Source organism: Ambystoma mexicanum, chromosome 11, assembly GCF_040938575.1.
Source record: "Ambystoma mexicanum isolate Mex_15411 chromosome 11, UKY_AmexF1_1, whole genome shotgun sequence".
NCBI classification, from domain to species: Eukaryota; Metazoa; Chordata; class Amphibia; order Caudata; family Ambystomatidae; genus Ambystoma; species Ambystoma mexicanum.
Genome location: NC_090934.1, coordinates 897,204,733 through 897,220,901, shown reverse-complemented (window position 1 = coordinate 897,220,901; position 16,169 = coordinate 897,204,733). Strand labels below are relative to the sequence as shown.

The following is a 16,169-nucleotide window of genomic DNA, read 5'->3' as shown; positions in this document are numbered from 1 at the left end:
TGGACAGCAGACAGGTATTTGTGACACTGCTCAGCTGTAGCAAGAAGGGAAAGGTCAAGCCGGACCAGGATGTGTGTGTCATCAGCATAGGAGAAGCAGTGAAACCCAAAAGATTAAGTCAACTTGACGAGAGGCTGTATTTAAAGATTGAAGCAAAGAAGAGAAAGGGCCAAGCCCTGTTGAACACCACAGGTGAGGCCTACGCAATGAGAGAAAAGGAGAGAGGAAGAGAGACTGAGAACCTTCCAGGAAAGGAAGACCCAAACCAGTTGAATACCTGGCTGCAGACCACAGCAGATGAAAGCCTATCAAGGAGGATGTCATAGTCCACAGTGTCAAAAGCTGCAGAGAGTTCCAGCAGGATCAAGGTGCCAATGCCGCCCTGATCTATAATCTGAGCCGAATCACTGACTGCCGACACCAGGACTGATTCTGAGCCCCGACCAGGGCAAAAACCGGACTGGAAAGTGTCAAGAACATCAGAGTACTCGAAGAAAGACCAGAGAAGAGGAGTGACCAGATCTTCCTGAAGTTTCATAGGATAGGAAAGAAGAGAAATAGTGCAGAAATTTGAAATAACAGATGGGTCCAAAGTAGTTTTTTTCTTAGAGGAGGGATAACCAGGGTGTGTTTCAGTGAAGCGGGATGTGAGAATTAGAAAAAAGATAGATTAGCCGCTGTGGTGACAAGAGGCACAATGCCAGGGAAAAAGGTTTTGAGCAGGCTGAGAGGAATTGGGTACATCGGGGAAGTCAACTTCATGATAATGGTAGCTCGCACAACTTGGCCTCCTGAATGACTGGAAAGGTATACCAGGAAAGGAGAGATTGCCAGACGGCCCTGTCAGCTGAGGGTGCCACCAGAGGAGGCAACTGGTCAGTGATCTTCAGACTGATGATGTTGATTTTATCATCAAAGAAAGAAGAAAGGGAGTCACATAGACTCTTTGAAGGAGCCACCCGATTAGAGGAGGGTGGAGTGGATAATGAATGAACCAGTTTGAAAAGTTCCTTTGAAGAGTTGTGGCCTTGCAAAAAAGCAAGCCGCAGAGTGGGACAGTAAAACAAAAGCCATTTACGCTCTGCATGTATCTGAGCCAAGCAGAGACTGTCCATATTGGCAGAAAACCAAGGCTCATAGAGACGACCATGGGGCAAACAGCTTTATGAGGTGCCAACTGATCTGCTGCAGTAACCATGGCTGAGGAGAAGGCCACCCGGTCGTTCCCCAAGGCAGCATTGTGGATTGCAGAGGTGATATCACTGCCTTCAATATGCCACCAGAGATGCGCCGGTGGACAAGGAAGGGCTTGCGCCAGCAAGGTTGGGGCCATATTAACAGAGAAGTGGATGACCATATGGTCAGACCAGATAACAGATAGACAATTGAAAGTAGTAACTAGTAGAGAAGGGGAAATAATAAGATCAAGGGTGTTCCCCAGGGCATGACTAGGACCTAGTACAAGCTGGGAAAGACCAAGTTCAGTGCAGGCAGAAATAAGATGCTCTGCCTGAGCATTACTGGGGTAGTTGTGGTGGAGATTGAAGTCCCCAAGGACTAACAAAGTCTCATATTGAAGTCGTAGGTCAGCCACTATGCCCAGCAGAGCCAAATCAAAACCTGGATTGGAGTTACGGGGACGATAGGTCAGTAGGAAATATAGCAAAAGTGACGAGGAGATCACATCCCGAAACAAAACGGCCTCCATATTAGCTGCATGAGTAAAGGGAGCAATACAGCAGTTAAACACATAGCGAATGAGTAGGGCAAAGCCACCACCCAAACGAGCAGGGTTCCTATCCAATCTAAGTAGGCTATACTCCGGGGGCATAGCATGGACTGGAAGTGGGGCTGAGGAGTCTTTCAGCCACGTTTCCATAATGAAAACCAAATCTGGCAAGTAGTCCATAAGAAGAGCATGACAATCGGCAGCATGAGCTGCTAATGAACATGAGTTAAAACGCATGCATTTTACCTGGTTTTGGAGAGGGGCAGTTGACAGTAGATTACTAACCAACCAGGAGGGAGCACAGTATCAGATGGAGCGAGCCCCATAAACTCCTGACGCATATATTGCAGCAAGGTATTCACATAAGGACCTGCCCAGAGTCTGTCTGAGGGCCTTCCGCTGCACCCATCCTCTGTGCCTCCTAGGAAGCGGGCCTTCAATATTACACAAGGATTGGCAGAAGCAAATCAGGTCAAAGAACCTGTGAACAGCGAGACAAGACCTGCATGTAGGGTGCGTGCGAGTAGGAAATGAGGAAGACAGCTAGAGTGAGGACAAGACCTTGTTGCAGTCAGAGAGGCCAGGCAACCTCGCCTGCCGAATGTAGGTTACCAGGAAAGTACAAAAATAAATAAAATGATTGAAAACCAGAGGGTAAAATGAATATGAAATTAGCAAGCTGAATGGAGAGCAGTGATAATGTTGCATCCAGTCTAACGTGATTGACTCAGACTGAACGTCAAGGCTGTTGAAAGGAAACAAACAGTAAAACAGGAAGTTAAAAATGAATGAAATAAGCAGAAAGGGCATTTTGCTCAGCAACAGGCATACCAGTATGCCACAAGGCTCAGAAGACTTTTAGAGGCGAGTACCCAGAACAGGTAAAATCAGGTCAAAGTACCTTTGAACAGCAGACAAGACTTGCTGAGTGTGTCTGAGTAGGAAAGTAGGAAGACAGCTGCAGTGGGGACGAGCCACTGTTGCAGTCAGAGAGGCCAGGCAACCTCACCCCGCTGAACGCGGGTTACAAGGAAAGTAAAGAAAATAAATAAAATGATGAAAAACCAGAGGATAAAATAAAATGAAATTAGCGAGCTGCATGGAGAGCAGTGACAATGTCTCGTCCAGTCAAACGCGATAGTCTCTGACTAAACGTCAAGGCTTTTAAAAGGAAACAAGGAAAAGAGAAGCTTATTGAAAATAAGGACCAGAGCATGAAGTGCCACCAGCAGAGTCTCGGAGGACCAGGGGTAGGACAAAGACACCGGGTCCTCCATCATGGGGTCCTACAATGGTACCACGAAGAAGATCTCAGTGCTTTCTTCACAAATTTCAAATGACTAGCAGCTCAATTCCAAAGCGCTGAGGCCCTGAAAATCTGTTATTTAGCCCGTCTACTGAGGGGAGATCCACAGCTTTCATCTCACAATATCAACCCCCTAGGAACTACCTCCTTCTCTGAAATAATACAAGCCCTATTAGAGTAAGTGGGACAAACCATGGCCTTCTTTCGGCTGAAATTCCATGCCACCCCCTTTCTTCCTCCTGAAAGCCACATCAAATTACCCAGACAGATTCAAAATCTCCCTGTCCATTGGCTTGGAAAGATAAATCTTCTGAGGTGTTAGAGGCTATCGCATTGGAACTATTTGCCAATACTCCAAAGAACCATACTCCAAAAAAACAAACATTCCTTGGAGATGTCTTTTTTAAATAGCCCAAGCCTAGAGGGCCCGATTCTGATGCTGGAGCAGTGAGCGTGCTAAAGAGCACAAATCACTGCACCAAATCTGAACGCCCAGGCTCCACCACTATTCTCAAGTGGGCCTGGGCATCCTCGTAGTGTACGACAGTGCACCGCCTTCATTGCGCCTGTTTCTGGCTAAAACGGGCGCAATGGAAAAATCTTGGCAGCACTTTACTTAAACAACAACATATTCGTTATTTAACGAAAGTGCTGCTGAGAACACGGCAGCCCCCATAGAGGATATTGGTTAAATTTACAATTGCATTGAACCCTGTCTCTCACCTGCATACTAGCACTACCTCTGATTCCATGCTGCTGTACTCTGGTAGAAGGAGGGATCTGTTCCTTCCTTCCACCATAGTACTGCAGCATGGAATGGGACATTTAAAGAATGTCATTTTGAAGCACAAACATTTTCTTTGTGCTGTATTTTCGCAGCACATATTTTGTAATTTGAGGTAGTGCTAGTATGCAGGTGAGAGACAGGTTTCAATGCATTTGTAAATGTAACCAATATCCAGTGTCCTACCCATCACCCATCCCACCCACCAACCACTAATCTTTGACCACCCACCTGCACTGCGACCAGCTTCCTGTGGCACTCCTCCACAATACTGGCACCGAAATGCTACTGTATATGTGCGCCACTTTAACGCACATTAAAAAGTGGATGACTGGGGATGGCCACCAGGGGGTGCACAAATGCGATCTGCCTTTGTGTGAGCTCCGCGCAAGGGTCCCGAAAAGTGGATTGAGCCCCCACCACCAGACTCCCCCCAGCCTGGCAGCCACCAGATTCTGCTGTCGGAAGAAGTCAGGACTGCCCTGGCGAAAAACCCGAAAAAAATCGAAGCATCCCCTGCAGAGAAATCCGCATCCGAAAACTTGATGCCCGGATGCGCAGAAGGCCTGTGAGCGCGACACGCATTTTCGTGCCATTCCTGAGGCCTGATAAGGGCGGACTGCAGATCACAACGGCACTACCACATCAAGGAATGGTTGGGACCAAAGCTCTGCCGTGCATTAAGGCATTATACACATCCCATAAAACATCTGTGACAGTGAACGGCGGCTACTCTAGGTGGTTTCCATTAGAAAGAGGAACAAGACAAGGTTGTCCAGTGTCCGCAATACTGTTTGTGCTGTCCCTCGAACCACTTGCACAGAAACTAAGACATGATGACAGGGTTAAAGGAGTTAGAGTCGGAGAACGAGAATATAAACTGGGCCTCTATGCTGATGATATTCTCTTACACCTAACTGATCCCCTAAACTCAGTTCCGGCAGCAATATGCATAATTGAAGAATATGGTGAACTAGCTGGCCTCAAAATTAACACAGGAAAGTCAACCCTCCTCCCGATCGATAAAAGTAAAGACTCTGAAGTGGAGCGATTCACTCCCCTAGGGGTGAAGGTCAGCCTCACCACACTCAGATACCTGGGTATCAACGTCACCCGGGAACTTGAAACCCTATACCAAGCTAACTTCCCCCCACTATCGCTTACCCTTGAAAGAGATATCGAAAGGTGGTCCAGATTTACTATCTCCTGGATCGGCCGCCTAAACGCTATAACAATGGTAATACTGCCCAAAATACTCTATCTGTTCCAAATGCTCCCCATTAGAATGCCCAAAGAATACTTCACCGCCACCAGGAAATCCTTACTAGCTTTCCTATGGCAAGTCCCCAGATCCTTCCTCCAACTAAGAAAAGACAATGCAGGGGTAGGCCTCCCGGATATAGAAATGTATTACAGGGCGACCCAAATACGTGTATTGATTCCGCACGTCAGACAGCAGTCAGACCCACAATGGATAGGCTTAGACAACTCCGCCCATTTACCGTAGGAGAATGGCTCTGGGTTCCAGGGTCCCAATTACGGAACAGTATTAAAGCTCATCCCATCATTGGAACGATATTGGCAATGTGGACACCAGGCAAGGGAATGGAAGGAATTACGACCTGGCCCTCCCCCCTGGGACATCTATGGGTGACAGGGATCTGAGGCACGATCCTGGATGCCGGGAGCTTTCAAGCCTGGTATGAGGCAGGACTAGAAAGAGCTGGACAATTGTGGAGGAACAACACCTTTATTACTTTTCAAGAGCTTCAAGAAGCACTCTGCATAGGCCCACTCTCAGTGTTCCTGTACTTGAGACTTAAGGGAGTTATGACACAGGCGATATGGAAGAGCTAACTACAGAGGGACCTCACCCCGATTGAAAGAATCCTCGATACTTGCAGAAGCCCAAAAGGCCTTTTAAGTGCAATGTACTCAGCACTGATTGAGGTCTGTATCACACCATCCCTCCCGCTTAAGAGTAAATGGGAAGCAGACATGGGTAGACAGATTTCACGAAAGCTATGGTTACAAATATGTAGGAGAACAGCAAAATCATCCATATCCTGCCAGTACAAATTACACGCCATTAAACTGATATACAGATGGCAGTATGACCCACTTAGTTTGGCCAAAATGTATCAGAGAGTGAGCCCATACTGTTGGAGGGGCTGTGGGAGAAAGGCCGACTATTGGCATATGTGGTGGGAATGCAAGGCGGTCCAAACTTACTGGTCTGAAGTTCTTAGTTGGATCAAAGAGTTAGATGACGACGAAAGGGAAAAACAGCCATTGTTGATCTTATTTGGTCTAATCGAAAAAGAGGAGACAACCACTAAAGTACCCAAAATGATACAAGGCCTACTGATGGCTGCAAGGGCTTGTCTCACTATGGTGTGGGAGAGGGCTACGCTCCCTACCAAAATTGAATGGATAGGTGTTTCCCGAAATATCTATAGAATGGACAACCTGACCGCAGCCCTTCACGGGGACCACACCTCGATTGAAAATGAATGGTCAGATTTTCGAGCCAAATACATTACATAGAAGAATGTGTGCGCATCATGCAAAATGTCATAGACATCCTATAAGATGGTTGACAATGTCTGCAAAATCAAAATCAAAATGTATCAATGTGTGCCTCTGCTCAATGTTATGGTTCTACTATTGGCCCTGATGTGAAAAAGTTGAATTATATCGACATTCCCGTTGGCAATATGAGAAAAAAAGGGGGGGCACTGAGGGTGGACAATATTGGACAATATTGGAAATGTTATTGAGAAAACTATATGCTTCACAGTAATATCATGTGTTATGAGCAATGTTTTGAATACTCTTCATACAATCTTTTGTGGAAAATGTTTGTAATTGAATGTTGAAACCTCTACTTTAAAAACCAATAAAATTGAAATTTAAAAAAAAATAGTGGATGACTGCAACAAGAATACCCGTCTTAAATGGCAGGTAACAAATGTGGTGGCTGGTAGGTTGGTTTCCCACCCATCCGAGCAACTGCTGCTGATATTCTGAAAGTGGCACATTCATACCGACTTTGGAAGAATGCGCCACCTTCAGAATAAGTCTCAAGTACCGATAAGGCTGTTAACGCTTTTTACGACCTTTTCGGTACTTAACACCCACATGAGAATCAGGCATTCAGAGACATTTAAATACCATAAGACTGCAGGGAAGCAGGTAAATCCAAGAAGAAACTTTAATCAACCTGAGAGAGTCCCACTATTTGAGATCCCTAGAAAACAAGAGAAACCATTCTGTAGTAGGTCATATCCGAAGGATGAGACTATTCAGAAGCCTCTATCTCTACCCGTGGCAAAGTTAAAACTGGCCCCAGGGGATGAATCTGGCAGAGCGAAATCTTCTGTTCCTACCATGCCGACATGGAAACACAAAAGAGAAGAAGCTGAACTGCAGAGAGAGAGAAACTGGATGGTTTCAACCACTAAGCTTAAAACCAGAACATTGCAAAGCACCAAGTAGGAAACAGTGTTATCGTATTAAGAAAAATCTTTCACCATGGAAAGAGGGAACCGTGTGGAATTAAGACTTGACATACAAAACGTACAGAGAGGTTGAGAACTGTACTGAGCTGTATTGCAAACAATTGGAGAACTTTTAAAGAGTGAACTGGAGAAAGAGATCCAAGGGATTGGGCCAGGCAGAGGCCAAAAGGCAGAGGCTATTGCTCCGGCCTCCTTTTTCTGTTATATTTTTCGTAAGTGGTAGGGACTAGTTAGCTAATATGATTTCGACTAAGGACTATTTCTCTTCTACTATGACGAGCCTTCTTACTTTTTAGTGTGTTAGGCATGGAACATCTCTCAAAACAATATGGTTAGATAGGTGTTTTCTTTTTATTTTAATAAAACTTCCTAAACCTGACACATATTAGTCTGAGTCCTTCTCTGGTTCGCCACAGTCCACAATTGCACCTTGTTCTACAAAACATTCCTTTTACCAAGTGACACTGTTGCCATTTCTTTCCATTAATCCCTGCTTCAGCACCCAGGGTGCTGCTATATCTATATGAGTGAGTGTTCTCAGTGCTTCCCGTAGGGGTGGATTCTTGTTACTTTTTTTCTAATTAGTTGTTGCATATTGGATTTTGAATTAAAGGATATATATTTGTATAGACCCTTGGTTGGCATTCCTTGATTTTTGACTGTTATAGTATTGCTGTTTGGGCTGCTCTTGTTATCACATTCACACTCCACACAGTAACGTTGGCCCACTTTAAAACAAAAGTCAAAGGAGGCATATCTTTTGACTCTGCCTGTTTTATCTCTATGATATGTATCACTGTTGGTGTGTAGTATTGTGAGGCTGGGTCATTGGCTTAGCCGCTGCTCATTGATGTACTCTAGCAGAGCAGCAGAACAGTAGTAATTTTGTTAAAATGCATTAATGTGTGGAAGAGCCCATTTAGGGAGCAAGACCACGCAGAGCAACAGAGGTTCGAATCCGCACTTAGAAACCAAACTCAGGTACGATATTAGGCCGTTATAAAAAAAACAAATAAAATAAAAAATAAACATAGAGGTGTGTTGGGAGGGTGAAAATATTTCCGAGGTGGATGATACCCTCCAAATGTGAGTGAGCTGAAAGGTATGCCACTGCTGAGACAAAGACAGTGCTCATGTCCTCAAACATGTTGCACGAAAGAATAAGCCCAGGTGCTCTGAGACTACCGTAGTGGTGGTGAGATGGTGCAATATACAATCCTTTTTAATATAGCACTAGCAAAAGTACGCGTCTCCTAAAGGGTTCTGTAGACAAACATGATAACACTGTTCTGCCTCACCCTGGTGTGGCGCAGTTTGGTGCAGTTTCTTCTGGTGCATTGCGTGCAAATATCTCAGAAACTGTGCTTCCTAGAGCAGCGAAATGTGGTTTCTGAGGTCCCTCGTGGCAGGACTGGTTGAGAAACAAAATGTTTTTATTTCCCTTCTTGGTGACCATGGTTTACTGCTTCGTCGGCATGCACCATCTCGCAACAGTCCTCTGGAAAAGTAATTTCTAATGCAGCAAACATTTTTGTTTCCCTTCCCGGTGAACATGGTTTACGGCATTGTAAGTCTTGTTTAGAAACATCATTTTTTGTTTCCCTTCCCGGTGAACATGGTTTATGGCTTCAACGGCAGGCACCATCTCGAAAACATCCTCTGGAAAGTTAATTTCACCTGATGCAGCAAACATTTGCAGACTTCTGGAATGCTACCAGCCTTCACCTTTGCCTCTCAGGTGCATTCGCCTCTCATACATTTTTTGTTTCCCTTCCCAGGGAACATGGATTATGGCTTTGTCGGCAGGCTACAAAGCCACAAACAAATTTTGAATTTTGTTGAAATTGGGGGAAAGGGGTGGGGTATCCAAATGTCATGTAGCTAGTAATGTTTGGAGGGGCCTAACAGGTAAGTATGCAAAACGTTGTGCAGATTGGTGAAACAGTGTGTAATTGTATAAGGAACAACGCTTTGCCAAGCCACACACCTACACACAAAGTTTGACTTTTACATATATAGATAAAGGATAAACAAACACAAAACAAATTAATAAAATTAAAATGTTGTTAATTCTTCATGGAGTTGCAAACATTTCGAAATTTGAATTTCTGACTTTCAGACCCTCCCAAATATTGTTAGTAAAACCGATTTCAGGCTATTTAAGCTGCTCAGATCACAATTTCTCCCTTCGAGAGTCTTCTTGGAACACAATCAATTATTTCACACCCATTCTCTCCATTTTGTCTGTCTGTCTGTCTGGAAAGCTGAGGGGCCCCTCTGTGCTGATCTTACATTGCAGTAGTGTTTACGTTTGGTTTGTGACCTGAACGCTTTCATCCCTCCTCCACAGACCTTTAAGGTGAACGTACTGTAGCATAAGGTTCTGTACTAAACATGCCATTGCCTCATGGTAACAGTCGAAGCAGAGTAACGTAACATGAAAGAAGAGGGCCAGTCTGTCACTGCATTCGGACCGACATTCACCTGGCCCTCATCTCCCTACCTACCCTTTTTGGTTACCCATCCAGTTCCTCCTTTTACAAAATATAATGAACACATTCAACAGAGGCTGCTTGGGCTATATTGTCTCATTATAGAAGGCTACTTATTACTATACTTTGATAGCCACACTGTCTTACTTTGAAACACAATACATTTTAGCATGGCATGACATGGCACAAAATCTTAATAATAACACGTTGACATCCGTGTGCCAGGCCTTTTTAATTTTCTGATACCAGTTTTACTACTCCATTCCCTTACCTTCTCTAACACCCTTCAACTTTATACATAGTCTATTGCTGATGATGCCATAAATGGCTCAGGCTAGGCCATCGCAGAATTACCATCCTGGAGTTCTATCTGGGGTACAATGTACAGAGCTAAGTGGGCAAATATGTCACCCATTTCCAGTATTGCTTGAGCACACTCTTGATCCTGTCATGCATCCGTCGTTACATTGTTACATTGTGTACTATCTTACAAATCTCTAAATCTGTCTTGGAAACAGAATCTAATTATCATAACTCGTTCGGACATATCTGCTGCCTCCCTTTTGCAGACCCATGAGCCACTGAACTGGACAAACATGCACCCATGCTATCATAAACCATTCTTCCCCCCACTACATCCCTGCCTCTCTGTGTTCCTAGCATTCATGTCTCACCTTTCCAGTCTCTTATCGTCCCCTCTGTAATTGTCTTGCTTCCAGCAGACTAAGGTCTAGATGCCCCTGGCGGGAGGCACGTTATGCCACACCAGGGACCAGCATAGATGTTCTCTGACCACTAAGTAATTTGCTGCACTATAAATGCGTATTAACATAACATAACATGGCACATCAAAAGCAAATGGGAAAGGACTACCAATTATCTCTTGGTACCCCCCCCATAGGGCTTGCAACATTTTCCTTTCTGTTACCTTGAAGCGTCCAACATGTGCACTAGAGCCCATGTAACAAATAACCTCCCTCTCATTACCTTGCTGCTTAACTGTTTCATTTTGCTATCAGTTGTAGGAAAATTGGTTATATACCGATGTATAGGCTTTACATGGATCCTGTAGATACCACACAACAAATATTGGACCTTCATGAAACCTAACCAAATTTAAATAGGCGTACAATTCATCAACATTTATTTTATTTTGTGTATTATACAATAAACACTGCATGGCTTTAACTGCCCAAAAGCTTCAGCTATGACACATTACAAGTTCCGTACTTCCAGCCACAACTTTTCTGCCACATTTGTGCTTGAAAGTAACTCAAAATATAGGATGTTCAGACTCAAGCAAAAACATTGCACTTTTGGTGTTTACTATGTTGCTTCAGGCCTGGTAGCAAGGGGTGAACGAATATATTCGGCAAATCTCGAAACATCCACATTTTGAGGTGCATTTAGTCAGAGGTAGATTTAGCACTCAGATGATGGACAAAAGCCGAGGGGGACCTTGCTGTGTCCTGGTGCAACACCTACCCAATCTCATTATACCCGCCACAACACACACTCCCAGGGACGTCATTACACCAAAATGCCAAGGGTAGCGGAAGTGACATCACACGATCCTTGGCCTCTGTAGACATCACAGGAAGTGATGTCATTTCACCACACGCCGAAGTGGCATCACAGGAGGCGAAGGAACACGGCCTCTCACCCCTTGACAAAACAGAAAGTGGCATCACATAGCATTGCTCCCAAGTACACTACAAAAAATACAGTTACGATATCAGTGTAATGTGATATACATTTCATACAAGAATGGATCACCATATGTATTGTTAATATCAGTGTGTATAGGCCATTTCCATTCTCTGCCCTGCAGCAGGCCTATGCGGAGCTGGACTGGAGGAGGTGTGGAAGTTGTGAGTTGGAGGTAAGGGGTCTTCCAAGGTGCCACACGCAGCATCCACAAAAAAGGTGACCCCTGGTATGTTTTGAAATTAAAAGGTAAACTCCTTTAAGTCTATTATGTTCAATGACATTTTAAGTGTGTGGGGTAAGAACAATGGGGACATGCACAAAAAGGTTCTGCATGCTGTAGGAATTATCCCATTTTTATTTATACATGTCTAGTGCGCTGAAAGCCTGCGAGCATCGGGCGCAAACAAAAACACGAGTGGAACAGAACACAAAAAACGGGACAAGGAGACCTAATGGGTTAAGTAGGGGTTGAGGATGTTCACTTAAATAGGAACGTTTTCAAGGCCTTTCTGAAAGGCTTCAAATCCGACAGGAGTCCAGGTGTTGGCAGTAGAGCATTCCAAAACAAGGTTCCTTTGATAGGAAAGGAACTACTGAGACCCTTTGTGTGTGTTGCTTTTGGACCCTGAGTTAGGCCTAAGGCAGTAAATCGGAGACTTCTGGACGGTGTATCCAAGTGTACCAGGGTTTTGAGGTAGTCTGGAAGTGAGCGATGGACCAGGGTGCCAATTTTGAAGAGGACACGTTCCTGAACGGGCAACCAATGATGTTCTCTCCTAAGCCCCGCATAGCAAAGCGTTACAATAGTCCTGTCTAGTCAGGAGGGTAGCTCGGGCAATGGTGACACAGTTCTTTTCAGTGATATAAGGGGCGAATGGACTTAAGTACCCATAGGTGGTAGTTACAGTTTTTATTGAGGTGTTTTACTTGTGCATATGCATTAAGGGATGCCTCAGTTTGGACACCTAAGGTTTTTACTTCCTTTTGGATTTCAATTTTGTTGTCTTGTATGTAGAAATTGCTGTATTGTGCGCTGGGTTTGGCACAGGTCTCGGGGTAGCCAAATATCAGAAGCTCTGCTTTGCTGCCATTCAGGCACAGTCAGTTTTCAGACATCCTTTACATGGTCAACACTGAGATCGATGTCCAATTGAGCGTCATCGGCATAGTTTGTAAAAAATACACCCAGATCATCCAGAAATGTACAGAGCGAACAAATGTATAGATTGAATAATAGGGGCGATATTGGAAGTGTCCTTGGGCACCCCGTAATTAATCAGTGCGGAGGGGGAGAATGCTCGTCCCCATTGGATTTTTGACTCATGATTTGAGAGAAAGGAATAAACCCAATCCACTGCTTCCTTGGAGGATTGGCTGTGATCTTTCAAAAATATTAGAAGACGATCTTGGTCTATAAGGTCAAAGTGGACAGATCTAATAGGATCAAAATCTCGGATTTCCCTTTATCCATGATTTTTAGAAGCAGGATTGGAGATCAACAAGAGCGGTCTGTGTGCTAAAAGATGGACGGAAGCCTGACTCAACCGTGAAGGGTGTTATTCAGTTCGGTGAAAGCTTGCAGTTCGGAGGTAGCCAACTTGTCCAATATTTTAAGGATAAACTGGCAGTTAGTAATCGATCTCAGGTTATTTGGGTCTCTAAGGCGATGTTAGGTTTTTTTTGGAATGGGAGTAACAGTAACTTTCTTAATTGCATTGGGAACTTGGCTGTCTCTAAAGGAGGCATTTACAAATTGAGTAAGAAATGGGGCATAGTTTGAGGGGCAATATACTGTGGGGATAGGAAGTTTTGTGCATGGAGGATAACATTTTAAGCATGGCTTGGGGAGAAATGATATCACCTCCTGTAATGTCCCTTCCCATTGCCCATGTTATTGCCCAGTGCCTTGAACCCAGTCATTTCCAACATTAGCTTCAGGCTTGATCATTCAATATTACCACTATTGACCACAAAACCTGGCGTGGAGGCCCAGTTCTCTATAGCTAGAGTCAGACTCTCAAACACAGAAAACTGCTAAAATAACACAACATAAAAAAATGAAGAATTTGTCCCTAAAGTCCATAATTGTGCAACTCCACCCACTCAAGGCTCTGCCTCCAGGACCCACCCACCTGCTGCCAGGGACGTCATATAGGGGTCACCAGAGGTCGCAACTGCAACCTCTGTGGTCTCCCTTGCGACCTCTTAAAAAAAAAACGGGGAGAAAACGTTTTCTTTTTTTTTGCTAATGCAAGCTCCTGGGCTGTGGCCAGCAGCATGTGGCTCTTTACTTCTGGAGTGGCTGGCTTTCTTGATCAGGCCCATTTAAAAAAAAATAAGAAAAATAAGAACAGGAGTGCCACAAGTCTAACACTTTCAGCACTGATCCTAAATAAGAAAGAATAGGAATACCAAATAACGTATCTTTCTGGAATTTTATACAATAATTGCTAGACTCATTAAAGGTTTATTTCAGGCACATTTCAGGGGGTGAGTCACTGATTTAGTCGGTTCTTAAATGCCTCAACTCAGCATTTCATCCTTCTGAGGTCGATAAATGAGTACCAACACAGGTTGGGTGATATTGGGTGTTTATTTTTTCTATATAAAGCGCTTAAGCATAAGTGCTATATAGTAACACCTCATTATCATTTGGTCATGGATGTCTGCTTGCATTCACAGTAATTTAGTACTATGGGCCTATATACACTGATCTTAACGATACATATGGCGATCCATTCTTGTATAAAATGTACATCACATTATAGTGATATCGTATCCATATTTTTCGTAGTGTACAATGCTATGTGATACCACTTACTGTTTTGTCAACGAGTGAAAGGTCGTGTTCCATCGCTTTCCGCGATATCACTTCGGGGTGAGGTCAAATGACATCACTTCATGCGATGTCATCAGGGGGTCAAGGGTCATGTGATGTCACTTCCGCTACACCTGTCATTTTGGTGAAATGACGTCCCTGCCTGCTGCCCTTTGTCATCTTTGCCCATGGAGCTCTTTGCCTCAAATCTGCCACTGCTTTGAGGAGTCGTATACACTTGGTGAACTTTTTAGGAGATTCAAAAACATGTGTTTTAACTGACTTCCAACCTTAACTCTGAGACTGTCAATTGTGAAGCCCATGAGCACACTGTTGATAACACAGATGATATTGCCAATGACATAATAAGTGACATCCTTCATGACCTGAAAGGGCAGTTGGGTCACCTATTGAAGGGTGGCATCACTTTCAACACATAAATGGAGACATGATGAACTAATCACTTCATTTGGACATATGGCACATACCATGGGGCCACTTTGAATGTGTGCATGCATCTATAATGTGATCATGTTCGCAGGAAAGTGGATGGCTCTCATTTGCCCGAGGGCATCCCCTCATGAAATTAGTTAACGTCACATTTAAAAGTGCACTTACTAAACAGTTGGTGTACATTTATTATTAGGGAGGGGCTCTGAAGCCCCTTTCCGTAATATCAACTTCGAGCACCTGGGGACACACAGCACAATGTACTGTTTATATAGGGTCTTAACCTGTGCTACTTTACCTTGTGGACAATGAAGTGAGCCTCTGAATCTCTTGTGAATACGGTGCATGCATATAAACCCTGCATCCATTTCCTGATAACGCTTATTGCTGTTCAGATACACAGACTTCCCATGGGTGAAAAGATTGGGTGAAATCAAAACGTATAAAAAGTAGGACCCTCCTTAAAGTGTAATGGTGGATCGAAGCTCCTGAGGATCTAGAAACATGGAAATGGTTACCTTGTGGTGTTGAAATTCTCTGAGCCATGTCTCATGTCCCTTTGAACCTCCTTCAATGTGGTTTAAACCCCAGGTAAACCACCACTCCAGATTGTATCCCACTGTTATTTCACAGCATGTGTCAGGCCAACAAGGCGTTCAGTTCTTTGTAATGTACCAAGTTAACAGTCTTCCCAGCACAGCCATTCACAGGGGCTTGAATGCAGTCTGACACATCTCAACTCTTTTCTCCACTGTTCTACTTTAGGCTGCTATCCTAAATGCCCGGAAGACAGGCCTTTTCTGGAGGAGAACAACATGGACTGTATTGCTCAGTGTGGTTGCTATGATGAAGATGGAAACTATTACCAGCCTGGAGAGAAAGTGGAATCGTGTGAGAGTTGCCAAACCTGGTAAGATTTCAGAAAATGCAGCCAGAGAGATATTTAGGAGAATTTGTAATGATCACTGAAAACAAAACTCATCTCTTGAGGTGGGTTTATGGACAATGTTTTTGAAGCATTTATAGTAGCAGAAGTATAGGAAGGCTTTCAAATTTGCAAGACCTACATCCATGTCTGATACTTTGTGAGCTTGACTGAGCTCCTATTCTTCCCTTTACCCAGCCACTCCTCATCGAAATGTACAGTTGCATAGGTCATCTTTAAAAAAAAATACTCTTAGTTTGTTTGAAAAGCCGATAACTTGAGGCACATCATTACTAAATACTGTTCCAAATTATTGAAGCAAATCTATGATCATTAGGCTTTTTCAGCCAAACTGCAAGACTATTTCAAGCGGTGTCCCATGGTCCCTCTGTAGCACAATGGGTATTAACACAACATTTCCCTTCCCACATTCC

At 44.0% G+C, this 16,169-nt stretch overlaps 1 protein-coding gene across 1 annotated transcript in view; it reads left to right on the top strand.

Moving 5' to 3' along the window:
* Positions 1–15,724, top strand: part of LOC138505060 (mucin-2-like) — a 179,627-nt gene extending 163,903 nt beyond the window's left edge. Inside the window, exon 12 of the mRNA XM_069625385.1 lies at positions 15,576–15,724. Within this exon, the coding sequence (XP_069481486.1) occupies positions 15,576–15,724 (149 nt within the window). The remainder of the gene's footprint in view (positions 1–15,575) is intronic.
* The last annotated feature ends 445 nt before the right edge of the window (positions 15,725–16,169 follow it).